General features: G+C 44.6%; 2 protein-coding genes across 3 annotated transcripts in view; one reads left to right on the forward strand and one right to left on the reverse strand.

Moving 5' to 3' along the window:
* The window catches only part of ELOVL2 (ELOVL fatty acid elongase 2), a 345,230-nt gene that overhangs the window by 245,306 nt on the left and 72,637 nt on the right, over positions 1–27,287 (reverse strand). Inside the window, exon 2 of one of the 2 annotated variants that reach the window (XM_077269885.1) lies at positions 23,732–23,798. The gene's annotated coding sequence lies outside the window, so the exon portion shown is untranslated. Of the gene's footprint in view, positions 1–121; positions 244–23,731; positions 23,799–27,287 lie in introns of those variants that run through there. The other variant, XM_077269886.1, reaches the window with a different exon arrangement.
* On the forward strand, positions 235–26,423 carry SMIM13 (small integral membrane protein 13). The gene is made up of 3 exons (XM_077269887.1): positions 235–371; positions 4,877–4,966; positions 24,623–26,423. The coding sequence occupies exons 2-3, from the start codon at positions 4,891–4,893 to the stop codon at positions 24,835–24,837; spliced, it is 291 nt and encodes a 96-aa protein (XP_077126002.1). The 5' UTR covers positions 235–371; positions 4,877–4,890; the 3' UTR covers positions 24,838–26,423.

Below are 27,287 nucleotides of genomic sequence, written 5' to 3' on the forward strand. Positions count from 1 at the left end.
ACTGCCGTGTCGTGTCGCACGAGGTATTAGCTACATTGTTTCCCACATAGTAACAAACTGGATTGATAGGATTATTCTCTGCGCACCACAGCGCCATCTCGTGGCCGCAGGCCATGCTCACCCCACGCAGGCGCCTCCCAGTGCAGCTGCCGCATTACATTCTCTCGCTTAAAAGACTAAACAGCCTGCTTAGTGGGCGTGGCCATTGCGTCATAGCTACCGGAAGAATAGCGCCTCTTGATAGGTCGACAGTGATTCCTTCACCAATAGTTGGGTATGGGGGCGGAGCTATGAGGTGACTGTGTCATGAGCGGCCCTGGGACGAGCTTCCATTGCATTGTTTGCGGTTCCCCGGGGCAGGCGGAGCACAGGTAAAAGCAGTACATCTAGCACCGGGCAGCGGGTGCGGGGCCTGAGCTGGGAGCCGGTGTGATAGCGGCGCGGTTGGTGGCCCGGACTGACGTATGTCCGTGGCTGCCAAGGACAAGCAGTGTGCGCGGACCGCTGCACATATGCTAAGAAGCCGGTACTCTTCTCCCATGGCTGCGGCTCTCCTGGCCGGGGCTGCCGAGGTCACGGCAAATGTTCCCGTTCACTATGGAGCAGTCAGTCATAAACAATGAGCTGCAGTGCGACACTCAGCCGGCAGGGGGCAGCACACAGGCCTGTCCATGGAAGTAGCTGGAGTGCACTCCCCCTGCCTGGTGCCACAGTGGTGTCGGTGGGTGGAGGCCGATGTAGCAGAGCGGAGTGCTCCCGGTCACTGGTCCGCCAGTCCTCCTGGTCGCTGGTCCGCCGGTCGTGCTGGTCCGCCGGTCGTGCTGGTCCGCCGGTCGTGCTGGTCCGCCGGTCGTGCTGGTCCGCCGGTCGTGCTGGTCCGCCGGTCGTGCCGGTCCGCCGGTCGTCCTGGTCCGCCGGTCGTCCTGGTCGCTGGTCCGCCGGTCGTGCTGGTCCGCCGGTCGTGCTGGTCCGCCGGTCGTGCTGGTCCGCCGGTCGTGCCGGTCCGCCGGTCGTCCTGGTCGCTGGTCCGCCAGTCGTGCTGGTCCGCCGGTCGTGCTGGTCCGCCGGTCGTGCTGGTCCGCCGGTCGTGCTGGTCCGCCGGTCGTGCTGGTCCGCCGGTCGTGCTGGTCCGCCGGTCGTGCTGGTCCGCCGGTCGTGCTGGTCCGCCGGTCGTCCTGGTCGCTGGTCCGCCGGTCGTGCTGGTCCGCCGGTCGTGCTGGTCCGCCGGTCGTGCTGGTCCGCCGGTCGTGCTGGTCCGCCGGTCGTCCTGGTCGCTGGTCCGCCGGTCGTGCTGGTCCGCCGGTCGTCCCGGTCGTCCTAGTCCGCCGATCCTCCTTTGTGGGGTTTTTAACTTATTTATTATCTACTTGTATTCGTTGCTGTTTTTGCGTCATATTCCTTATAATGGCGCATGATGTAGCGCGAGAATTTTGCACAAAATAAACTTCTATTTTGTACTTTAACCTTCTCTGAGAATGTTTACGTTGAACATTTTGCTTAAAAAATGGTACACAAATACCTAGTGCATGGGGATGGGGCAGAGTGTATTCGCTACGTTTTTTTTTTACTACTTTTAGAAAATCTGCCAGGGATGAATCTGGTGAAAACTCTGAACTCTGCCCACAATGTCCAAATAACCAGCTACTATCACAATGGTTGGCGCTGATAACCATCCTGCAGTCCTATGTAAGACCTCCTGGAACATCTCCCGCCTCAGCTCTGCTCCATTTGCCCTCCTGCCATACTGCTGGTGTCCATTCAGCTCCTGCTATGCCCACAGCTGGGCGCGCCAGTGCCAGGATGCACCCATAGGTGGCACAACCTTCCCATGTGGGTGCCAGCGACAGAACAGTATTCTGTTTGCTGTAGTTTGTCTGTTTACGAAAAGGTTACAGGTTCTCTGAAGAATTTCTTGTGGAGGCTCAGGTTTTGGGTTGCTAGGCAACCTGCTAACATTGTGGTTCTGCGACCACACAGAGATGGTAGGAGGCCTGTCCTTCATGCCAGTGCTGCATGGCTGCCAGGAAGGTGACTTGTGAAGGAGCAAAAAATGAACACGACCTTTCACATAATTCTGTCACCTTAAAAGTGGATCTGAAAGTGATCTGTGGGTCCTGCTAGCGACCTGCATTGGGAAACACTGCTCTGTCCAGGCATTTAAAGCCACAGTACATATTTAGACTGCCATAATGCTGACATCTGTTTGGGCTATGACTTGTTTGCTCTGAATCTTATCTCCAGATGTCTTTCCTTTTATGCCAGGGTTTGCAGCACAAGGATACTCCTCATATACATCACATTGCCTAAGCAAACATGTCACTTGTGATCAGACTTTGATCCATCGAATTGTATGACACCAGGGGGCATAGCTCTAGTGCATGTTTATTAGGGCTTGGCCGTTATTCCCCAGGCTTGGTAGTATATTCAGTATGGCAGTATCCTACAGTGTATTCTTTTGCTTGTCAGCCTTTTGGGTAAGATCAAGTGTAGTAACTTTGGAAATGGCGGCTTTGGCCTGGGCCGCACTATTAGGTTGATGGCTCATGTCATGCACACTGGGTACGGTGCGTTGTTTAGTACACCACGTGGCTTATAGATTCCTCCAGGATTGATTCCATTAGGCCGGGTAAGTTTGAAAGCCTGAAGTGCCCTAAGATTGGTGATCATGGGGTGCTCTAACTTTCAGGGCCTGTGAAACACACTTGAGTTTTGGCACATTTGCTTTTTCTTATTTGCGTGTGCACACCCTCTTCCAGGTCTTTTGGGTAGGATGGGCCATTTTTAAAATTCCTGGCCAAAGGTTCTGCTAGCATTACACATGGCGAACACTCGCTATTTATTTATTTCACTATGTCTTACTCTTGGATTTATCAGGATGTGGTTCCCTTACGGGTTCCCTGTGATAGTTTGGAGGTGGGTAGATGACCATTGATGGCTCCCAGTTCTCGCTTGGGTGGTAGCCCAGGCCGCTGCAAGATTGGGTCTCCCTTGGCTTCAGCTAGGGGAGGCTACGTGTCCCTGACCCTCGCTGTGGCCTTCTGACTTGCAGGAACGGGGGAACGTCTTTGGAAGCCTTTCTCATGTTGGAAATGATTAAAACTGACCGCATCCCAGTGTACTTTTTTGTGGGACAATTAGTCACTTTTTTACTTTAGCTCACTCGGGCATAAAAAAGAAAAATTCTTACAGGGAAATGTCAGTAGGATCAACACTCTCAAGCCTTCTATATGAGCATGTAGGCCATGTAAAGTTGAATAAAATGATACATTGATATCTGCAAACTGATGTCTTATTCCAGAGAAATCCGTTTTTATTGTATGCAAATTAGCTGTTACTCCTCTCCTGAGATCTTGGTGCCGAGATCTCCATCTGCGCATGCGCCGCCCCCTGCAGCCATTTTCACGGAGTCCACCGCATAGGAAACCAAGTAAGTGCAGGGGCTCTAGGCTATCACAAAATGTCGGCAGAGCCCCTGCAGCACCGAACACCCGCAGCGGCGTGCCGCACATCCAAACACCTGGCCTGCAGCAACGCTCCACTCTTGCGACCCTGGGACCCTGCTCCTCTGCAGCCAGTAAGGTATATCTGCATTATAAGACGCACCCCCCCATTTTCCCCAAAACATTTTTGGGAAAAAGGTGCGTCTTATAATCCGAAAAATACGGTAAACATAGTTTAATGTCCAAATTCACACCATAAACAGCACACAGTATCCTCCAGATCGCAGCCAGGAAACAAGACAGTCCGTATCTGAGACAAGTTGCCATGGGCGACTGCACCGCCGTGTTCGCTGAGGGGTGCGAGATCTTTTCGATCCATGTTACTGTGCACAGGCTGAAGTTCTGCAGAGCCTCCTGCTTTGCAGTTTACAAACCATGACTGTCACCCCCAGCCCTATGCTGTAGGGTCCTTACAAGGAACCTGTGGCCTTAGGCCACTTGGAAAACCAGGCCGAGAGGAAGCAGACCGCCCCACTACCATCCTGTAGTCTGCTCCAAAAATAAAAGCCAATGGCAGTTTTTCTTAAATCTGCCTTGAGCAAATAGCTTTTCTTGTTGAAGTAAGTTTTTACCTGTATTTTAGCTGTATTTTTTTTTCCTGTCATTAAGCTATAGACTCTTGCATTGGCAAATTTGATCTGTGACATGGAGCAAAAAAAAGAAAATGTAGACACCCCTTAACCTATAGTGGACATGAAATGTATATTCATGAAATCTAACAGCACTCATGTAAAAAGATAACTGATTTCTGAATTAGCTCTTAGGCTCCTGTTACACCCTTTTTTTTTTTTTTTTTTTTTTTTTTTTTTTTTTTTTATTGCCCATGTTCGTTGGTCTTGTTGGAGCTTGCATCCGAACCCCCGCAAAACGGGATTCAGGTGTGTGTGCCGATAGGGCCGTAGACTATAATGGTGTCGGCAGATCGAAAGTTCACTCTGACGTGCATTATTTTCGGGCATATATGCTTACTGGAGGTGGACACCCACACATAGTAGTCAGCATCTGAGAGTCCATCTCCAGTAGACATATGCACCCAAAAATGAGGCACGTCCGAGCAGACCCTGTGGTTGCATACTTTGTTTTCAAAATTTTGTGGCCATTGGGCATCATGGTGGGTGAAGTATTTTAGATGCACGCATAGCCATAGCATGTAGTATCATTCTTAGGCCTTAGGGGGTTTCGAAAAAATTGTGCTTTATTCTGTTTTGTGCATCAAAGTAGTCCATTCAGGTGAAAGGGTCTGTAGAGGGTGTGCAAGTGTTTTGGGATGGCAACTATTGCGGCCAAAAATCTAATGTAGGATCCTGTGATGGCAGAGCAGCGGTTTTCCCAATTACACAATTTACCAATGTGTTCTTTCTGATTTTGTATTTCAGGATTTAATTAGAACATGTGGCAGAGTGTTGGTCTAACGTTTCTGGTCTTTGTGGCCACCTTAATCTGTGTTCTGCTATTTATGCTGTGCGGTGAGTACTGTATTTTCTTTCTACTACTGTATATGATAGTTCCCATAAATCTGACGGGGAGCGGTGTATAATGTGCTTTTGGGCTGTAGGCCTTTACCTTTTACATTCTGACCTTTCAGTCTTAAGTGTCTTTATTGTATGTTTGCATCAAACATAACCACTGTCTCAGTCGCCCATCAGCACCGACTCTTCAATTTCCCTGACTCCACATCCCTGCCTCACTACTGAGCATGTGCATAAAGTGCAGCACAGTCATCTCATGCGTTAACCCCTTTACGTCACAGCCAATCTGTTTTTTCCTTTTTTTTTTTTTTTTTTTTTTTCAGAGCTGTAAGGTTTTTTTTTGTTTGTTTTTTTTTTAATTTTCCTGTCCACATTAACATATGGGTGCTTGTGTTCTGCGGGTTGTTGTAATTTTGAATGACCCATTAGTTTTACCACCTAGTTTACTGGAAAATGGGGGTAAAAAAATCCCAAGTGTGGTGAAATTGTGGAGAAGAGGGGGAAAAATACCAAATGCAATTTTGACATTTTGTTTTTTGCGAATAGTTTTTACGGTATATACTTTGTGGTCAAAATGACCATGCAATATGATTTGGTGCCATTATGGTGATATCCAGCACGTCCAGTTTTTTGTATTATTTTAGTGGTGAAAAGTACAATCTGAAAGTTTGCAAAATAAAATAAAATTGGGGGTTGTCACCATTTTCCGAGACTCATAATATACACTGCTCAAAAAAAATAAAGGGAACACTAAAATCCCACATCCTAGATATCACTGAATGAAATATTCCAGTTGTAAATCTTTATTCATTACATAGTGGAATGTGTTGAGAACAATAAAACCTAAAAATTATCAACGTAAATCACAACTAATATCCCACGGAGGTCTGGAGTTGGAATGATGCTCAAAATCAAAGTGGAAAATGAAGTTACAGACTGATCTAACTTTAGTGGAAATGCCTCAAGACAAAGAAATGGTGCTCAGTAGTGTGTGTGGCCTCCACGTGCCTGTATGACCTCCCTACAAGTCCTGGGCATGCTCCTGATGAGGCGGCAGGTGGTCTCCTGAGGGATCTCCTTCTAGACCTGGACTAAAGCATCTGCCAACTCCTGGACAGTCTTTGGTGCAACGTGACGTTGGTGGATGGTGCGAGACATGATGTCCCAGATGTGTTCAATCAGATTCAGGTCTGGGGAATGGGCGGGTCAGTCCATAGGGTCAGTGCCTTTATCTTACAGGAACTGCTGGCACACTCCAGCCACATGATGTCTGGCATTGTCATGCATTAGGAGGAACCCAGGGCCAATCACACCAGCATATTGTCTCACAAGGGGTCTGAGGATCTCCTCTCGGTACCTAATGGCAGCCAGGCTACTTCTGGAGAGCACATGAAAGGGCTGTGCGGCCCTCTAAAGAAATGCCACCCCACACCATTACTGACTCACTGCCAAACCGGTCATGCTGAAGTATGTTGCAGGCAGCAGATCGCTCTCCATGGCATCTCCAGACTGTCACATGTGCTCAGTGTGAACCTGCTTTCATCTGTGAAGCGCTTAGGGCGCCAGTGGCGAATTTGCTAATCCCTGGTGTTCTGTGGCAAATGCCAAGTGTCCTGCACGGTGTTGGGGTGTGAGCACAACCCCCATCTGTGGACGTTGGGCACTCAGACAATCCTCATGGAGTCGGTTTCTAACCATTTGTGCAGACACATGCACATTTGTGGTCTGCTGGAGGTCATTTTGCAGGGCTCTGGCAGTGCTCCTCCTGTTCCTCCTTGCACAAAGGGTGAGGTAGTGGTCCAGCTGCTGGGTTGTTGCCCTCCTACGGCCCCCTCCACGTATCCTGGTGTACTGGCCTGTCTCCTGGTTGCGCCACCGGACACTACGCTGACAGACACAGCAAACCTTCTTGCCACAGCTCGCATTGCTGTGCCATCCTGGATGAGCTGCACTACCTGAGCCACTTGTGTGGGTTGTAGAGTCCATCTCATACTACCACGAGTGTGAAAGCACAACCAACATTGAAAAGTGACTAAAACATCAGCCAGAAAGCATTGGTACTGAGATGTGGTGTGTGGTCCCCACCTGCAGAACCACTCCTTTTCTTGAGTGTGTCTTGATAATTGCCAATAATTTCCATCTGCTGTCTATTCCATTTTCACAACAGCATGTGAAATTGATTGTCAAACACTGTTGCTTCCTAAGTGGACAGTTTGATTTCACAGAAGTTTGATTTACTTGGAGTTATATTCTGTTGTTTTGAGTGTTCCCTGTATTTTTTTTGAGCAGTGTATTATGTCACGAAAAAGCAGTCTTGGCATCGCTCGAATGTATTGAAAAATTCCAGACTTATTGCAGAATAAAGTGACGCATGTCAAATTTGAAAAATTTGTCTTGGTCACTAAGGGGTTAAGACAATGTAAATCAGCTGTCCAATTCCCTTTAACACTAGGACTACCGGACTGGTCCCCCCTAGAACTACCGAATGGAGTCATTTTGACTCCTGGATTGTTTCCGTTTATTTTTAGAGTTTCTTGCTCCTGGTATTGTTGTAACTTTAATTTATAGAATGTATATAGAATGCAAAATAGCAAGAATATCGTTAGGCTTTAGCACTTCTTCTTCTAGCCATATTAGCAATTAGCAAAACTGCAGGCCGTATTCTACAGAAATTATGTAGTCCACTCGAGAGTTCACTGGTTCACTGACGGATGTCCTGTATATGTCGAGTATGTTTGCAAAAATGCTAATTATTCGAAGTCAAAGCCAACATTTATTCTAAACATACAAATGAAAACTAATATAAATAATAACATTTAGCGACAAAGACCTGCAAGATATAGTAGGGAGTCAAAATGACTCCCTTTGGTAATTAAAGGTAAATTTTGAAAAAAAAGTGTTTTGTTTTTTTTTGCATCCTAAATGAGTAAACGTCACCGAGTCTCAAGCCGGAATTCGGAAAAATGTATTCACAGAAGAGAAATAAATAAAAATTGCGATGAGTCAAAATGACTCAATCGGTAGTTCTAGTGTTAACAACATATGATGTGCAGGGTACAATATATGCTGGCTCCCTGTCTTTGATTCAGGTTTGTAAGCCGAGCTGGCATCTTTGCCAGCAGATGATGGCTGTGATTGCCATGCATTATGTGCCTGTAACAACGGTGGTTGGAGCAAAGCTCTGCCCATGGCCTTTTAGATTTTCACTGTCAATATGGGACTTCGACATTTACATTTAACTAGCAGGGGGCGCTTTGTTTGGTACACCCATTGGCACACCCATGATGTGACCGCAGGGCGCTGATGGGTTTCCATGAATGCCAGGGGTCTATTCAAGATCCCGTGCCTGTCATGACGGTACTCCTGTGAAAGCCAGCCCATGTCTGACGTTCATAGGAGACAGTGATTTTTGCTGTTCTTCGCTATCCTAAGGTAATGTTTGTGTATATATATTTTATATACAACTTATACGACTTTGACGTTTGCATTTTCAAGTCTTCTAATGGGACTAACACATATAGTAAAAGGTAAAAAAAAGATAGTCATCCCTCTTCTCCCTCCTTTAAAAAATTACAAATAAAAATTGCACATATGATATAGCTGCTTTCATACAAATCCATTCTATCAAAATATAAAATTCATTAGATTGGTAAACTGTGTGAGAAAACAAATCAAAACTCCAGAATTGCATAGTTAGTTTTTTTTTTTTTTTCCCACTACAACCCAATTTTTTTTTTTTTTTTTTTTTTAATAGTCAAAACATTGTATAAACCCAGAAATGTTATCAATAAAAATATTGTCTTGGGGCACAAAAAACATGCCCTCCCACAGCTGTATATCCCGAAAATTGAAAATGTTACGGCTCTCATAAAATTGTGACAAGTGAAATTTTTTTTTTTTTTTACACATTTCTGGATTTCTTTTCATCAGTTAAAGGGAACCTGTCACCCCCAAAATCGAAGATGAGCTAAGCCCACCAGCACCAGCATCAGGGGCTTATCTACAGCATTCTGGAATGCTGTAGATAAGTCACCGATGTATCCTGAAAGATGAGAGAAAGAAGTTAGATTATACTCATCTGGGTGGGCGGTCCGATCCGATGGGCGTCGCGGTCCGGTCCGGGGCCTCCTATGTTCATAGGATGACGTCCTCTTCTTGTCTTCACACTGCGGCTCCGGCGCAGGCGTACTTTGTCTGCCCTGTTGAGGGCAGAGTAAAGTACTGCAGTGCGCAGGTGCCGGGCCTCTGACCTTTCCCGGCGCCTGCGCACTGAACCTTGCGGGACTCCGACAGATAGGGGGCGAGGTGAGAAAGTGGTGTGTGAGTGTGAGACGCTGAATGTCCGGTCTGTTAGGTATGATGAGGTCCAGGATAGGGCCAAGTCTGTGATGCCAAAGGACGAGAGAGTCTGTAGTAGTAGGGAATGGTCCACTGTGTCAAAGGCAGAGGAGAGGTCCAGGAGGAGGAAGACAGAGTAGTGTCGCTTGCTCTTGGCGGTTAATAGGTCATTTGTGACCTTAGTTAGGGTAGTTTCAGTGGAGTGGTGTGACCGGAAGCCAGATTGTAAGCGGTCGAAGAGGGAGCAGGAAGAGAGATGGGAAGACAGTTCAAGATGGACGTGTTGTTACAGTAGTTTTGAGGCATAGGGGAGAAGTGATATAGGGCGATAGCTAGATACAGAGGATGGGTCAAGAGGGGAATTTTGAGGATAGGTGTGATTGAGGCATGTTTAAAGCTGGAGGGGAAAACACCAGTTGTTAGTGATAGGTTGAAGAGATGGGTTATGGTTGGGATGAAGACTGGCGACGTTTGGAGATGGGATGTGGGATGGGATCGGGTCAAGTGTACACGTGGTGAGATGTGATCTTGAGAGTAGAGTGGAGAGTCGATCTTCTGTACTGATGGAGAAGATGGTTTTGGAGATGGAAGGCTGGGAAGTCGGGAGGAAGGGCTCTGGGGGTTGTTGTCCAAAACTGTCTCTGATGTTATCAATCTTCTGCTTGAAAGATGAGGCAAAGTCTTCAGTTGAGATGAGTGGGGAGGGAGGAGGTGCTGAGGGATGGAGGAGAGAATAGAAGGTGTTGAATAACTGTTTAGGGTTGTGAGACACGGAGGATATGAGAGATGAGAAGTTGATTTGTTTAGCTGTGGCGAGTGTGGTCTCGAAAGTAGTGAGGGACTGTTTGAATGCGATAAAATGCTCGTTGGAGTGGGATCTTTTCCATGTCCGCTCAGCAGCCCTGGAAGCTCACCTCAGTTCTTTGGTCAGGCTGGTGTGCCAGGGCTGTCTGTTGATTTGGCAAGCTTTGGTATGTGTGAGAGGGCACCATACGTAAATTGGCACCATACTCAAATTGCATAGCAGGGGCAATCACAATATGTATTCCTCCCATAAGGACACAAAATGTCCATTGTTAATGGTACTTATACATGTGTATTTCTTTTATATAATATACTCACATTCTCTGGCTAGGGATAGCACATTTGCTGGATCAAGAGCAATACTTTTAAAGTGTATTCTGCAGTTATACATGCCAGTTGGGCAGGAGACAAGTAAGCTGAACCAGACATTATAACAAACGTGTTTCTTGATCAGTTGTACGGCATTATGTAGTCATCACATCCCTTTGCTTCATATATCTTAACTTCTGCTTTCTCTCAACTCTCCCGCCCTCCTACACATTCTGTGCACTTTCTCCATTTCAGCCCCTCCCTCCTTTCTCCCCTCCCTTGTATAACTCTGAGGCTCTACTAACATTTATCACTCATTCCAAACTATCCACTACCACCATAACAGCACTGAAAACGTTCATACAAATCATTGCATCACCTACGCTTTCTCTTTTTTTTTTTTTTTTTTTTTTTTTTCTTCTTTCCCTCCTCCTAGTCGCTGGTCACATCTCCCCCAACCCTGGGCCTCCTTCCACTAGTATACATAACTCCCTTCCAGCTGTATATAGAAATTGTGCTAACCTTATTAACATTCAGTGCATGCCCTCACCTATCTCTTTTAATTGTGCCCTCTGGAACGCACCGTCAGCATGTAACTAACTTACATTCACAATTTTTTTAGTTTCTAATTACTTTAACCTTCTGGCTCTTACAGAAACCTGGATCAAGCAGTCGGACACTGCCGCTGCTGCACTCTCGTTTGGTGGTCTAAAATTTTCTCATACTTCCATACTTGAGAACAGACAAGGTGGAGGTGTTGGTCTGTTCCTTTCATGAGAACGTGCTTTCCAGGTCATCACACCTTAAGTTCCACTATAAGTTCAAGCTCAAAACTTATAACTCTGCCCTTCATCTGGCCAATCGGTCCTACATCACTACTCTCATCACTTCGCTAGCTAACAATCCAAAACTACCTTTTGAAACCCTAAACTCTCTCCTAAGCCCTAAAGCACAGGCCCCTATCACGAACCTCAGTGGTGAGGATCTGGCCACTCGTTTCCTAGAAAAAATCAACCATATCCCTCAGGACATTTCTGCCCAATCTCCTCAGAGCCTGGATCCACGTGCCTTCTTTGAGCCTGTTACAGAAGAAGTAGTTACCCTGCTCCTCACTTCTTCTTGGCTTACAACATGCAACAGTGACTGAATTCCTTCACATCTCCTGCAGTCTCTCACCATTTGTTGCCACTCGCCAAACCAAAATATTTAACCTCTCTTTCTTCTGCTATCTTTCCCTCATTTAAACATACCATCATAGCCCCTTTACTTAGAAGAACATCCTTTGACCAGAACTGTGCTGCTGGTTATAGACCTGTCTCTAATCTTACCTTCTTAACTAAACTCTTGGAACGCTTGGTCCTCTCCTGTCTATTCCCCTTTCTCTCAGATCACTTTCTTCTTGACCCTCTACAATTTGGATTCCACTCCTTACACTCTACCGAAACTGCCCTTATTAAAGACCCTAACGATCTATTAACAGCTAAATCTAATGGTCACTGCTCCCTGCTGATTCTCCTGGATCTCTCTGCTGCATTTGACACTGTGGATTACCAACTCCTCCTCACTATGGTTCACTCTCAGCCTCAAGGATACTGTTCTTTCCTGGTTCTCAGTATTAACAAAGACAATAATGAAGCAAAGCAGGGGAACTATAGCCAAAATCATAAGTATGCCCTAACTAAAAACACTGTTTATTATTAAAACCAAAGCAAACCAAAAGTGACAAAAACTCAAAAAACAGGTGCTCAAACAAAACATAACCATAACCTAATGGGGAATACTAGACAACCCTAGCTCCAGTACCTATAATTGCCCCTTCCTGGCTGCGGGGGTTGACACCCTAGGGGGGAGCGTTGTGGCGCCCCCGCTCCGCGATGGCTGACCCTAGAGACCCTGATGCACCCTGCCGCCGCTAGTCAAAACCTCTACCCACCAACTAAAGGGTCCTCTATCACTAGACAGGGAGACAACTGTGTTAGGGAAGAACTAGATCCCCACTACATATAAAAGCAATGTGTGAGCACATGGCGAAAAATGGTGACAGATAAAAAAAATAGTACCGCGCTATTTATGGTGGTCCGGGTTGCTATGATACATTGGCTAATACCTGACCATCATAGGGCAACCATACCCATACCATCTATCCAAACCACAAATGTACATATATGATTTCATAGGGGATTGCTCTTTCCTTCAATCTTAATACACACAACCGTATTGCAAGTCCCCAATAGGTGAATCTGATCCTGATAACAGACACCCTATAAGTTAAGTCACAATATGTGGTATATATGGATACTCATCTCTGGATGTATCAGCGGAATTGCACCAATCGCCATTGCTACTTGGCGCCTCAACGCGTTTCGCCTATGCAGGCTCATCAGGAGGCCTGATATCAAGATGTCCTGTGTCACATGCAGTGATAGATAGCTATCTGCCCGGTAAGGCTCACCGTCTTTTATAACTGCCGCCACACTCAACACATCAGGGAAACCTCCCTTCCACTTCCTGTAGCGTTCAGGGATATATTGTACGCATGCTCGAACTGGAACGCAAACCATTACACTGGATCCCTCCCACTCGTTCTCCGCAGCGTCATGCCCGGCAACTGCGCATGATCGCTCTGAATGGCAGACAGATAGATTAGCCCGCCCCCTGGTGACGCCGATCTCTGCAAGCTTCCGGTCTGGAATCCAAGGACGGTGGAAACCCCCAGACACGGGGGCAACACAGACACGCCTCCAGGGTGAAACTCCCCAATACGTCCCGGCGGCCGTATCTCGCCTATACCGGAAAGCTGATCACACTCACCCTACATCAGCCCCAGTCTCCCAAACTGCTATGATGATGAAAATCGCAGAGGGGGACTGTGTGCGGAAGCGCAAAAGCGCTATATGTGTATAATGACTACCCACGCTCTGATGGTCCCCAGGCGACTGCCAACCCCATTTGCTGCCTCTGCCAGGCTAGACATTTTCAAAACGTGGGCGCCCAATCTACAGGCGCATATAGCTGTATGCCGAAAAATGCATACATGGTTGCTAAGCAACCAAGGCCACTTCAAACAGCCAGCATTTATTCTCCCGGCGGCCGTATCTCCACTACACCGACAAACTGGTCAGGGTCAACCTCCATCAGCACCTGTCCCCCTGACTGCTATGATGGTAAAAATCCCAGAGGGGGACTGTGTGCGGAGGCACAACAGCGCTAAATGTGTATAATAACAACCCACACTCTGATGGTCACCAGGCGACTGCCAACCGCATTAGCTGCCACTGCCAGGCTAAACATATTCGACACAGGGGCGCCCAATCTACAGGCGCATATACTTATATGCCGATAAGGTTGCTAAGCAACCAAAAACCACTTCCACATAGTCAGCATTTATTGCCAAATCCCCCCACCTATTGTGGATGGGAAAAAGCGGTACAGGGTAAGCTATGAGCTGATATACACCCATCTCTCACTATTATGTGCCATGTATTTAGACATAGGAAAATTCATTGCAGAGACATATATGGGAGGAGCCAAGCTTTCTGGGGCAAATTCGCCCCGAAATTTATAAGAGCATGCTATACAATTCTGATCATTAATCATTGTGTTCCACCAAAGTAACCCCAATAGCAAAAAACAATACATATATGGGGTATCTATGTCCCTATGTTCTTAGTGGCTGAGTAGATCCATGTCAGAAGGCGGTAAGTATACAAGGGCAGATGAACCTAAAGATATATAACACAACAATGATACCAACAATATGTCATGGAAATCCATGTGATCCCCCCAAAATATGGGGAATCCATCAAATACATTGGTATGGCTCAATAACCTTGAGAAGGACCAAATAACCAGAAAACCCGTTAGAAGTCATACTTCATAGGTAAAATGGTGGAAAGAGAAGGCCTATTAAGTATCTACAGAAAACACGCATATGATATCTGTTCATTGAGACCCTTCGGCTCCAGAGATTCCAGCCTAAAGATCCACTCACATTCACGTTGGAGGATCACCCTATCGTGGTTCCCCCCTCTTGGGTTCGTCTTAACCACCTCTATAATCCTAAATCCCACTTCCGTTGGGTCTCCATTGTGGTGAGTGTGCATATGTTTGGCCAGTGGGGTATCTCTTTTATTACGAATATCTCCCATATGCTCCCCAACTCGTCTCCGGAACTCCCTTCTGGTTTTCCCCACGTAATCTCTCGGACAGGAGCAAGATGCCAGATACACGACACCAGCTGTTTTACAATTAGAGAAATCGCGTTGGTAGAAGATTTTCCCAGTGGTGGAGCTCTGGAACCGTTTACAGGGTCTCATCCATTTGCACAGACTACAGTCCCCGCATTTGAAAAACCCACATGGTCTCCTGTTCAGCCATGTGTCCCCAGGCTTCAGTCTTTGGTACTGGCTATGCACCAGCATGTCCCTGATAGATTTACCCTTTCTAAATGTGATATTGGGGCGTTCGCCCACTATGTCTGCGAGGTCCGGGTCAAATCTCAGTACGTCCCAATGTTTAGTAAAGATCTTTCTAATATCCTGGTGCTGCGTGTCAAATGTACAGATAATCCTCAGGATGTCCCCAGGATCCTCCCTCACACATTTTTGCAGCAGGGTTTGTCTATCTGCCTTCCTTGCGACATCAAAGGCTCTATCAAGGACCTGCCTAGGGTATCCTTTCTCACCAAATCTATTAAACATATCCCCAGCCTGGCTTTTGAACATGCCATATCTAGAGCAGTTCCTCCTCAATCTAAGGAATTGACCCCTAGGAATCCCTTTTTTGAGAGAGGCTGGGTGGTGGCTCCGCCAGTGCAGTAAGCTATTAGTGCTCATTGGTTTCCTGTAAATACTTGTGGCAACACTTCCGTTTACCTCCTTCGTAATCCTCAGATCGAAGAATGCTAGTTCTTCGTTCGAGATCTCAGATGTAAATCTTAGACCCACATCATTCAGATGCATCATGAACTCTTCAAATCTCTCCCTAGGGCCCGTCCACACTGCAAGCACATCGTCAATATATCTATACCAAATGGATATATACTCGTGCCACCACTTTTCGTCACCCCCAAACACGATGGTCTCCTCCCACCAGCCCAGGAACAAATTTGCATACGATGGGGCACAGGGACACCCCATCGCAGTGCCCCTGAGCTGGTGGAAGTATTTACCATCAAAACTGAATGCATTATGGGTAAGAATAAATTGAAGCAATGTAAGCACAAAGTCATTATGTTCCCAGCACTTGACCGATCTTTGTTGTAAGAAATGTCTCACTCCTTTAATCCCTGCTTGATGCGGGATGCTGCTATACAGTGCTTCAATATCGATGGATACCAACCATGCATTCTGTCCCAAATGCATACCTTCCAACTTGAGTAATAGATCAGATGTATCCCTCAAGTAGGACGGGATGGAGGTGACAAAGGGACGGAGAACCTGATCAATGTACAGCCCACAATTCTGCGTCAGGGAGTCCACCCCAGAGACGATGGGCCGTCCCTTAAGGGGGTGGTACCCCTTGTGTACCTTGGGGAGTGTATAAAATGTAGCCACCAAAGGACATTTTGGTAGCATAAAATCAAATTCATTTGGTGAGATCAGTTTGTGTAACAAAGCTTCCTCCAAAATAAGTCCCAACTCGCTCGTGAATGTCTCAAGTGGGTTGGTCATACAGTTAGGTCCATATATATTTGGACAGAGACAACCTTTTTCTAATTTTGGTTATAGACATTACCACAATGAATTTTAAACAAAACAATTCAGATGCAGTTGAAGTTCAGACTTTCAGCTTTCATTTGAGGGTATCCACATTAAAATTGGATGAAGGGTTTAGGAGCTTCCGCTCCTTAACATGTGCCACCCTGTTTTTAAAGGGACCAAAAGTAATTGGACAATTGACTCCAAGGCTATTTCATGGACCGGTGTGGGCAATCCCTTCATTATGTCATTCTGAATTAAGCAGATAAAAGGCCTGGAGTTGATTTGAGGTGTGGTGCTTGCATTTGGAAGGTGTTGCTGTGAAGTAAACATGCGGTCAAAGGAGCTCTCCATGCAGGTGAAACAAGCCATCCTTAAGCTGCGAAAACAGAAAAAAACCCATCTGAAAAATTGCTACAATATTAGGAGTGGCAAAATCTACAGTTTGGTACATCCTGAGAAAGAAAGCAAGCACTGGTGAACTCATCAATGCAAAAAGACCTGGGTGCCCACGGAAGACAACAGCGGTGGATGATCGCAGAATAATCTCCATGGTGAAGAGAAACCTCTTCACAACAGCCAACCAAGTGAACAGCACTCTCCAGGAGGTCGGCGTATCAATATCCAAATCTACCATAAAGAGAAGACTGCATGAAAGTAAATACAGAGGGTTCACTGCACGGTGCAAGCCACTCATAAGCATCAAGAATAAAAAGGCTATACTGGACTTTGCTAAAAAACATCTAAAAAAGCCAGCACAGTTCTGGAAGAACATTCTTTGGACAGATGAAACCAAGATCAACCTCTACCAGAATGATGGAAAGAGAAAAGTATGGCGAAGGCGTGGTACAGCTCATGATCCAAAGCATACCACATCATCTGTAAAACACTGCAGAGGCAATGTGATGGCTTGGGCATGCATGGCTGCCAGTGGCACTGGGTCACTAGTGTTTATTGATGATGTGACACAGGACAGAAGCAGCCGAATGAATTCTGAGGTATTCAGAGCCATACTGTGTGCTCAGATCCAGCCAAATGCAGCCAAACTGGTTGGTTGTCGTTTCATACTACAGATGGACAATGACCCAAAACATAAAGCCAAAGCAACTCAGGAGTTTATTAAAGCAAAGAAGTGGAATATTCTTGAATGGCCAAGTCAGTCACCTGATCTGAACCCAATTGAGCATGCATTTCACTTGTTATAGAGTAAACTTCAGACAGAAAGGCCCATAAACAAACAGCAACTGAAAACCACTGCAGTGAAGGCCTGGCAGAGCATCAAAAAGGAGGAAACACAGCGTCTGGTGATGTCCATGAGTTCAAGACTTCAGGCAGTCATTGCCAACAAAGGATTTTCAACCAAGTACTAGAAATGAACATTTTATTTACAATTATTTAATCTGTCCAATTACTTTTGGTCCCTTTAAAAACAGGGTGGCACATATTAAGGAGCTGAAACTCCTAAACCCTTCATCCAATTTTAATGTGGATACCCTCAAATGAAAGCTGAAAGTCTGAACTTCAACTGCATCTGAATCGTTTTGTTTAAAATTTATTGTGGTAATGTCTAGAACCAAAATTAGAATAATGTTGTCTCTGTCCAAATATATATGGACCTAACTGTAAGTATCTCATAAGTAGTCCTATCCTGTAGAATTGAGGTACACATCGCACGGTACTCGGGGTGATTCATGATGACTAAATTTCCCCCCTTGTCCTAGGGTTTTATAATCAGTTGGTCATTCTTTCTCAGGGCAACAAGTGCCGTAAGATTGTCCTCAGAATGCCACTCTTTTTTCCCCATCTTCTTGAGGTCCCTTTCTACCAATAGAGAGAACAGGTCAATATTCCCCGTATCCCCCTGTGGTGGCATTCTGACACTTTTATTTTTCAGTGAGGTGAACGGACCTTTACCCTCCTCGGGGGTCCTACTATTCTCCTGTAATAGACCACAAAGGGCCTCGTACCCTACCATGTCCTCCTCATTAAGCCCTAATTCATGGCATTCCTCATAGGTTTTATGCTTAAAGAATTTTTGCCATTTTAATTTTCTACAGAATAAGTTAAGGTCTTTAACCCACTCAAAGCAGTTAAAATCATTCATTGGAACGAAGTTGAGACCTCTCTGGAGTACGCTATACTCTTCCTTCGAAAGTGTGTGCGAGGACAGGTTAATAATTTGACCTCTATTCAATTGATACGGGTTCTGAGTTGATATCCTGTTCTCGCACCCTGCTCCAAAAAAGACAGACGATGATGACGAGACCCCAGGTGGTTGAGCCGGTACTGAGTTGGATGTCAAAAATGGAGTCCAGGTACCAAGACCTTTCCTGAATGCTCCTCTCCCCCTCTTCCCGGATTTCCCCCTTCCACCTTGCCATCTCTGCTTGGTCTGTTGGCCCCTAAAGAACTGCGTCCCTCTTCCTGCAAAGTCAGACCTCTCTGTATCAGATGTATCTATATCTGAGGAGGATGCTTCAGATTGTCTTTCTGTCTGAGGGGTGAATACCTGATTTTCATTGAAATCCTTCAGATCCCTTTGGAATTGTAGGTGTTTTCTCTCCTTCAATAATGCCTGATACCTCTCAACTGAGGTCTGTAGCAACCCCTCCCTCCTATTAAAGTCTGGGTCTGACTTGCAGTTGAGAGCCCGTTCAATAAGTTGATTGAGCTGGCTAGTAGCTTTCTCAAATGCTTTTTTCTCCTCAGCTAGGAGGATTTGCATGAATCTGATGGAAGACTCCACAGACTCTTTATACCAAATGTTTAGAAACTCAGGTGATGCAATCCTTTGTGAGGGGGTGATGTTGATCCTCAATCCCCTAGGGACAATACGATTCTTCAAATAATTCTCTAATGCCCTGATCTCCCACCAGGATTTAAGATATTCTTTATAACAACCATATACCTCATTAAAGAGATTCTTCAGGGCAAGGGGACCTGTGCCAGCCTCCTGTGTACCACCTATACTAAATGCCTGATTGGCATCCTCCAACCATAGATCCGGATTTACAGGTCCAGCAAGAAAACTCGCCATACCAAGTTTGGAAAAAGTTTAGCAGTATTAACAAAGACAATAATGAAGTAAAGCAGGGGAACTATAGCCAAAATCATAAGTATGCCCTAACTAAAAACACTGTTTATTATTAAAACCAAGGCAAACCAAAAGTGACAAACTCAAAAAACAGGTGCTCAAACAAAACATAACCATAACCCTCTGGGATTTTTACCATCATAGCAGTCAGGGGGACAGGTGCTGATGGAGGTTGACCCTGACCAGTTTGTCGGTATAGTGGAGATATGGCCGCCGGGAGAATAAATGCTGGCTGTTTGAAGTGGCCTTGGTCGCTTAGCAACCATGTATGCATTTTTCGGCATACAGCTATATGCGCCTGTAGATTGGGCGCCCACGTTTTGAAAATGTCTAGCCTGGCAGAGGCAGCAAATGGGGTTGGCAGTCGCCTGGGGACCATCAGAGCGTGGGTAGTCATTATACACATATAGCGCTTTTGCGCTTCCGCACACAGTCCCCCTCTGCGATTTTCATCATCATAGCAGTTTGGGAGACTGGGGCTGATGTAGGGTGAGTGTGATCAGCTTTCCGGTATAGGCGAGATACGGCCGCCGGGACGTATTGGGGAGTTTCACCCTGGAGGCGTGTCTGTGTTGCCCCCGTGTCTGGGGGTTTCCACCGTCCTTGGATTCCAGACCGGAAGCTTGCAGAGATCGGCGTCACCAGGGGGCGGGCTAATCTATCTGTCTGCCATTCAGAGCGATCATGCGCAGTTGCCGGGCATGACGCTGCGGAGAACGAGTGGGAGGGATCCAGTGTAATGGTTTGCGTTCCAGTTCGAGCATGCGTACAATATATCCCTGAACGCTACAGGAAGTGGAAGGGAGGTTTCCCAGATGTGGTGAGTGTGGCGGCAGTTATAAAAGACGGTGAACCTTACCGGGCAGATAGCTATCTCTCACTGCATGTGACACAGGACATCTTGATATCAAGCCTGCATAGGCGAAACACGCTAAGTAGCAATGGCGATTGGTGCAATACCGCTGATACATCCAGAGATGAGTATCCATATATACCACATATTGTGACTTAACATATAGGGTGTCTGTGTTATCAGGATCAGATTCACCTATTGGGGACTTGCAATACTGTTGTGTGTATTAAGATTGAAGGAAAGAGCAATCCCCTATGAAATCATATATGTACATTTGTGGTTTGGATAGATGGTATGGGTATGGTTGCCCTATGATGGTCAGGTATTAACCAATGTATCATAGCAACCCGGACCACCATAAATAGAGCGGTACTATTTTTTATCTGTCACCATTTTTCGCCATGTGCTCACACATTGCTTTTATATGTAGTGGGGATCTAGTTCTTCCCTAACACAGTTGTCTCCCTGTCTAGTGATAGAGGACCCTTTAGTTGGTGGGTAGAGGTTTTCACTCGCGGCGGCAGGGTGCATCAGGGTCTCTAGGGTCAGCCATCGCGGAGCGGGGGCGCCACAATGCTCCTTCCTAGGGTGTCAACCCCCGCAGCCAGGAAGGGGCAATTATAGGTACTGGAGCTAGGGTTGTCTAGTATTCCCCATTAGGTTATGGTTATGTTTTGTTTGAGCACCTGTTTTTTGAGTTTTTGTCACTTTTGGTTTGCTTTGGTTTTAATAATAAACAGTGTTTTTAGTTAGGGCATACTTATGATTTTGGCTATCTTTCCTGGTTCTCCTCTTACCTCTCTGACCACTGTATATTTTGCCAGCTCTTACTCCTCTCCTTGTCCCCTTATTATAGGGGTTCCTCAAGGCTAAGTCTTGGGCCCCCTTCCCTTCTCTCTATACACTGCACCTATTGGACAAACAGTCAATAGATTTGGGTTCCAGTATATTATATATGCTGATAACCCCCAATTATATTGCCCTGACATCACCCCCACCCTAAAACAAAATACCAAGGACTCTGTCTGCTTTTTCTAACATAATGCCTTCCCTCTATCTGAAACTGAATCTCTCCAAAACTGAACTTCTTGTGTTGCCTTCTTCTACTAACCTAACTCTACCTGACATTGAAATTACATTACCAAGCAGCACGCCCATTGTTTTGGGGTTATACTTGGCACTCAACTTCCCTTTTTCCCCTATGTCCTATCACTAACTTGCTCATGTCACCTGCATCTTAAAAACGTTTCCAAAATACAGCCTTTTCTCAGCTCTCAAACTGCTAAAACTCTTACTGTCGCTCTTTAATCACTCTAGTCTGGACTATTGCAACTATCTTCTGATCGGTCTCCCTTTTACTAAACTCTCCTCTCTGAACCGTCCTGAATGTGGCAGCCAGGGTGGTGTTTCTGTCCAGCCGCTTCACCGAAGCCTCCTCCTTGTGCCAGTTATTATACTGGTTATCCTTTTGCTACAGAATACAATGTAAACTCATATCTCCTCACCCACAAAGCCCTCCACACTTCTGCACCATCCTATCATCTCTATCACCCTACACATTCCTTCTGTTCTGAAATTGACCTAAGACTAACATCCTCCATATTTCGAACCTCCCACCTCCGTCTGCAGGACTTCTCCCGTGCTGCACCAGTTTTCAGGAATGCACAATCCGACTGTTACCTAGCCCCCATGTTTTTAAGAGTTCTTTAACCCCTTTCTGACATTGGGCATAATGATGTGTCCCTGAGCTTTATTGACCAGGGATGGATTATTAAGTCTAGGCTATCGGGCACACACACAGGCTGTGCGCGTGTGATCGACGCCGGGTGTCAGCTGATTCGGACAGCTGACACTCAGCACTAAGTGCCAGGAGAGTGGTCACGCATCACTCCCGGCACTTTAACCCCCTAAATGCTGCAATTGAACGCGATTGCAGCATTCCTGAAGCTGGCAGAGGGATGACAGCCCCTCTGCCCTAGGATCGGAGACCCCATGGCATGACTAGTCAAAATCGGCACTACAGCTGTAGATAAATTCCCAGAGCGATATAATTTCTAAAATGTGGTCACTTGAGGGGGATTCTGCTTTACTAGCAATTAGGGCCTTTATATTTGTAGTCCGTAAACTGTTCTAAGAAAATGTCTGCTCGAGGAGGCAAATAGCGCTCCGTTCCTCCCGAGTCGCTCCATATGGCTAAGTAGTACTGTACAGCCACGTTCAGTAGAAATTGTGGTACAAATTGGTACCATGTTTACCCACAACATTTTAGTGGTAAAAATGTAAAATATTCTTTCTTCGCCGCTGAGTGGTATAAAATTCTGTGAGGCCCATGTGGTGCTCATTTAGGAGTATAGTTTGTAAAATGAGTTCACATGTAGGGGGTTTCTGTTGTTCTCGCACCTCAGGGGCTCTGCCAATGTGACATGGCACCCGCAAACCATTCCAGCAATATCTGAACTCCAATATGGTGCCTCTTCCCTTCTGAGCTTTGCACTGTGCCTCAAAAGTAGTATTTCCTTACATATGCGTATGGGTGTGCGCAAGAGAAATTGAACAACTTTTGGGGTCCAATTTCTCCTGTTACCCTTGGTAAAATAAAAAATTGGGGGCGAAAAGATTATTTTTGTGGGGAAAAAAATTGTTGTTTTTATTTTCGCAGCTCCACGTTATAAAATTCTGTGAAGCACTTTGGGGTTCAAAGTGCTCACCACACCACTAGATAAGTTCATTGGGGGTCTAGTTTCCAAAATGGTCTCACTTGTGGGGGGTTTCCACTGTTAAGGCACATAAGGGGCTCTCCAAATGGCATCAGATCTTAATTCCAGCCAATTTTACATTGAAAAAGTAAAACTGTGCTCCTTCTCTTCCGAGCTCTGCCATGCGCCCGAACAGTGGTTTACCCCCACATTTGGGGTATCAGCGTACTCAGGACAAATTGCACAACAACTTTTGGGTCCAATTTCTCCTGTTACCCTTGGTAAAATAAAAAAAAAAAAATCTGAAGTACATTTAAAAAAAAAAAAAAAAAAAGTTAATGTTCATTATTTTTGTTATATTTTTTTAAACATTCCAAAAATTCATGTGAAGCACCTGAAGCGTTAATAAACTTCTTGAATATGGTTTTGAGCACCTTGAGGGGTGCAGTTTTTAGAATGGTTTCACTTTTGGGAATTTTCTGTCATGTAGACCCCTCAAAGTGGCTTCAAATGTGATGTGGTCCCTAAAAACAAAAAAATGGTGTTGTACAAATGAGAAATCGCTGTTTAAATTTTAACCCTTGTAACTTCCTAACAAAAAAAAATTTTGGTTCCAAAATTGTGCTGATGTAAAGTAGACATGTGGGAAATGTTACTTATTAAATATTTAGTGTGACATATCTCTGTGATGTAAGGGCATGAAAGTTCAAAGTTGGAAAAATGCGAAATTTTCAAAATTTTAGCCAAATTTTCGTTTTTTCACAAATAAACGCAAGTCAAATCAAAGAAATTTTACCACTATCATGAAGTACAATATGTCGTGAGAAAACATTCTCAGAATCACCGGGATCCATGGAAGCATTCCAGAGTTACCACCTCAATAAAGGGACAGTGGTCAGAATTTTAAAAATTGGCTCGGTCATTAATGTGAAAACCTCCCTCGGGGGTAAAGGGGTTAAACTGTCTTACCTTGTGTTGAATTTATTGCCTGTATATATCCCCGCTGGACTGTAAAGTGCTGCAGAATATTTTGGTACTATATAAAATGAAATTAAATTTTTTATTATATCGGTAGTCATAGTTCTACCGTCTGTGAAAAGATCTTTAATTATATTAGCAATAAGATATACATAAACTACTTACTTTAAATTACTACTAGTATTATGTACACTATATTACTAGAAATAGATAGGTAACCAAAAAATGGCTGCCGCAGAGTACAAGCAATGCAATTTAGGTATTGCATATAAGGAAGAAAATATTGGGAAAAAAGTGAGAAGAAAGGTATAAATGACCTCCTGCTCCTGTGGAGTGTGGTGCCAGACCCTGATGTACGTTTTGGCATATATGGTTTTCTTCTGGAGGTCCATACTCGTAATGACCTTGAGATTATTGCCAGGTAATTTTCTACAAACAGTGAACGCTATAGATGAAACCCAAAAAACAATTATAGAATTGCATGTTTTCTGTTTTTTGCTATTACACGATTCTTGGAAATTTTTTTCCCCCTTTCCAGTACATCACACGATCAACTGGATGGTGCCATTCAAAAGTACAGCTCTTCCCGCTAAAAAACAAGCCTTCAACGGCTATGTCGACAGAAAAATAAAAAAGTTATGGCTCTTGGAATAAGGGGAGGAAAAACGAAAGTGCAAAAAAAAAAATCAAAAATTGCTCGATCCTTATGAGGTTCAACAGATGTGACAAATAGTATGCAGTGGAACCCCTTGCCCATAATTAAGAGATCTTAGACTATCCACAGCAAGATTGTTTTACATTTCGTTTTTTTTTTTTGCCACGTTAGGATAGCGGTTTCAAAACATGTATTGGAAGTAACATAACCTTTTTCTTTGCTCTTAGGTTGGTACGTTGTGTGGCATCTGTTCTTGTCTAAGTTTAAGTTCCTCAGAGAACTTGTGTGTGACAGCGGATCACTACAAGGAGATAGCGAGTCGTCGTCATCATCATCATCATCGTCGTCATCTGTATCAGAGTCTGAACCTTCATCCACGCCACAAAGAACAAGACCAAAGACTGCACGACAGAGGAAAATCCCAGCCGATGAAGCAACTTAGCGATCCATGGACTTCATCATCGGGAATCTCTTATATTAGCATATGCACTGTAGGAGGCAACACTATGACTTTTGGTAATAAAGCCAAGCTTATATCACATTTATCATCAAATTTGTTAGAAATACGTATGAAGCGTTGTCAATGGGTAGAAATCATTCATCGCATGACCTTAGCCATGGAGACATAACCTACATTGTAAAGCTGCAGCGATTCTCAGACTAGCTTCACTGTATTCACTTGGCTGCCGAGCGTTATCTGCTCTCCATCTACAAATGCTGGATTATTTAGTATGTCAGAGCCGTCAGTACGCGCCTCCATTAGTACTTTCTGGATTACCAAACACCAGCCTAAGACGCCTTGTAACGAAATCATTGATCAGTTCTAGAGCCATGATGTTATGTGACGGACAGCAGCCTCCACCATACTGGTTTACGGTTTGCCTGGCTGCTATTTCTGCCTTGTTCTTGTATTATTTGTCTTGCTTTTTATTTTTCTTCCCCCAGCAAGATCAAAGCACTATGGGAACATCAGGATTATCAACGTCAGAGCTGCGACATGTTACTCGCTAAATACGGAACAAACCCCTTCACTATTCCGTCTGATGCAGCATACCATTGTCACCACTCGTCAGCCTCAAGAAGTATCTTACTCCTTCTTGATCCTGGACTTTTTCTTCTCTAATTTCACACTGGATGTGGCATCATAATGGGCATTTACATGGCCATTATCAGTAGCGCTTGATGCAATATTATTCCTTTCTTACTGTGAAATGATCATCCATCAGTGACGATGATGGTGTAATTTTTCCATTCGTATGTTTACATTGCGGAATGTTTCTCGTTCCATACAGAATCCAGAGCGGTCATATCTCCCAGTTAGACATGCATATTGGCGATATGATCACAGTAGTACAGTCTGTGGCGCTCTGTAAGTCGTCATATCCAGTCATTGTAATATAAAGGCAAGTTATTTCCCCCTACGCCATACTCTAAGTAACCATAGATCTCTACATTTATAGATGTGTTTTTTTTTGAGGTTTTAAAGTACTGTAATGCATTATTACTAATGGTTCATGTATCTGTAATAATACAGAGCAGAGGTTCTTGGATAACACTTGACGTATGGCGCATGTATTTGCAGAGCAAATTAATTTGAATGTGTTTCCAAAAATCTGGGAAGGTCGGATTTTGTTATATGAAGGTTCAAGTTTGGATGTTGTTGTGCTTTTTTTTTTTTTTTTTTTATATTGAAAAGTGGCAGTTTATAAGGACAAGGTCCAATATATAATAAGCTAACATTACTATCTATACTAACAAGTGTATAATGATGTTGACATGCGTATGATATCAATGGCCACGGTTGTAGATTGTGAATTGGAACTAATACTCAATTACTGACTGATCAGAAACTCCTCAATGTAAATAGTTCTGTGTACTGGAGCATCAGTGAGACGTATTTTTGATTTTGATTTTTTTTTGGACGCCAACATAAGCTAAATAATATAGGTGGAGAGTAGGTACTGAATGCATAGTTCTGTACATCTGCTTTTACCTTCCCATAAGATTGCAAAATGTTCAACTTACTAATTTTTTAATTAAACAAAAACTCTATATGCAAATGTGACTGTAATGCACAGCCCGTGATTTAGAGCATTTGCACATGACTGTATAAAAATCTCTGTGGTACAGATGTACAAACATGGTGGCCATATCCTGCGGGAAATCCAAAACTTGTCAATCTCCGGCTTTAGAGGATCATTTTTTTTTATTTATTCCTCATCGATTGTTTGAAGCAATAAGGGGGGGAAAAAAAATCATGAATTCGGCTAGGTATACCATACTATAGAGGTATTATTCCCCAGAAAAGAGGCAATATATGGTGGTTAGTGATGAACTAATGTGCTCGGGTGCTAACAGAATGCCTTCAGCGTGCTTAAAATATGTTCGAGTCTCCACACATGCATGTCTTGTGGCTGTTAGACAGCTGCAACACGTGCAGGGATTGCGGGAGACACTCGGTTACACCTGAGCATACCCGGATAAGACCTTATCTGAGCATGTTCGCTCATCACTAATGGTGGTACATGGGGTCCTTTAGTGGTTGAGTAAGTGCTGATGCTGTACAAGAAATGAAGGAAGGAGCTTAAAAGTAACTCCATTATTGTAAAAAATTGCTAAATTTTATTCTAAATTATTTTATTTCAAGTCAGTGACTTAGAAAAAAAATTGTATTCTAGTCCCTGACTGAAGGACGTTCTTGTGGTTCCGCACTACCAATGCCTTTTTTAATTTGACTCTAGTGTACTTCTCAAGACTGGGGTGTAAAATGCCAGTCTTGACTAGTTGAGCCCTACATGTTTTCAGCCCCGTACATGGTTCAGCTTTCCTCAAAGAATAAGTGACCTCTCCTAGTTTTCTAAACTGGAAATGTGGCTGTAGAGTTGGATCAGG

Source organism: Ranitomeya variabilis, chromosome 6 (assembly GCF_051348905.1).
Source record: "Ranitomeya variabilis isolate aRanVar5 chromosome 6, aRanVar5.hap1, whole genome shotgun sequence".
NCBI classification, from domain to species: domain Eukaryota; kingdom Metazoa; phylum Chordata; class Amphibia; order Anura; family Dendrobatidae; genus Ranitomeya; species Ranitomeya variabilis.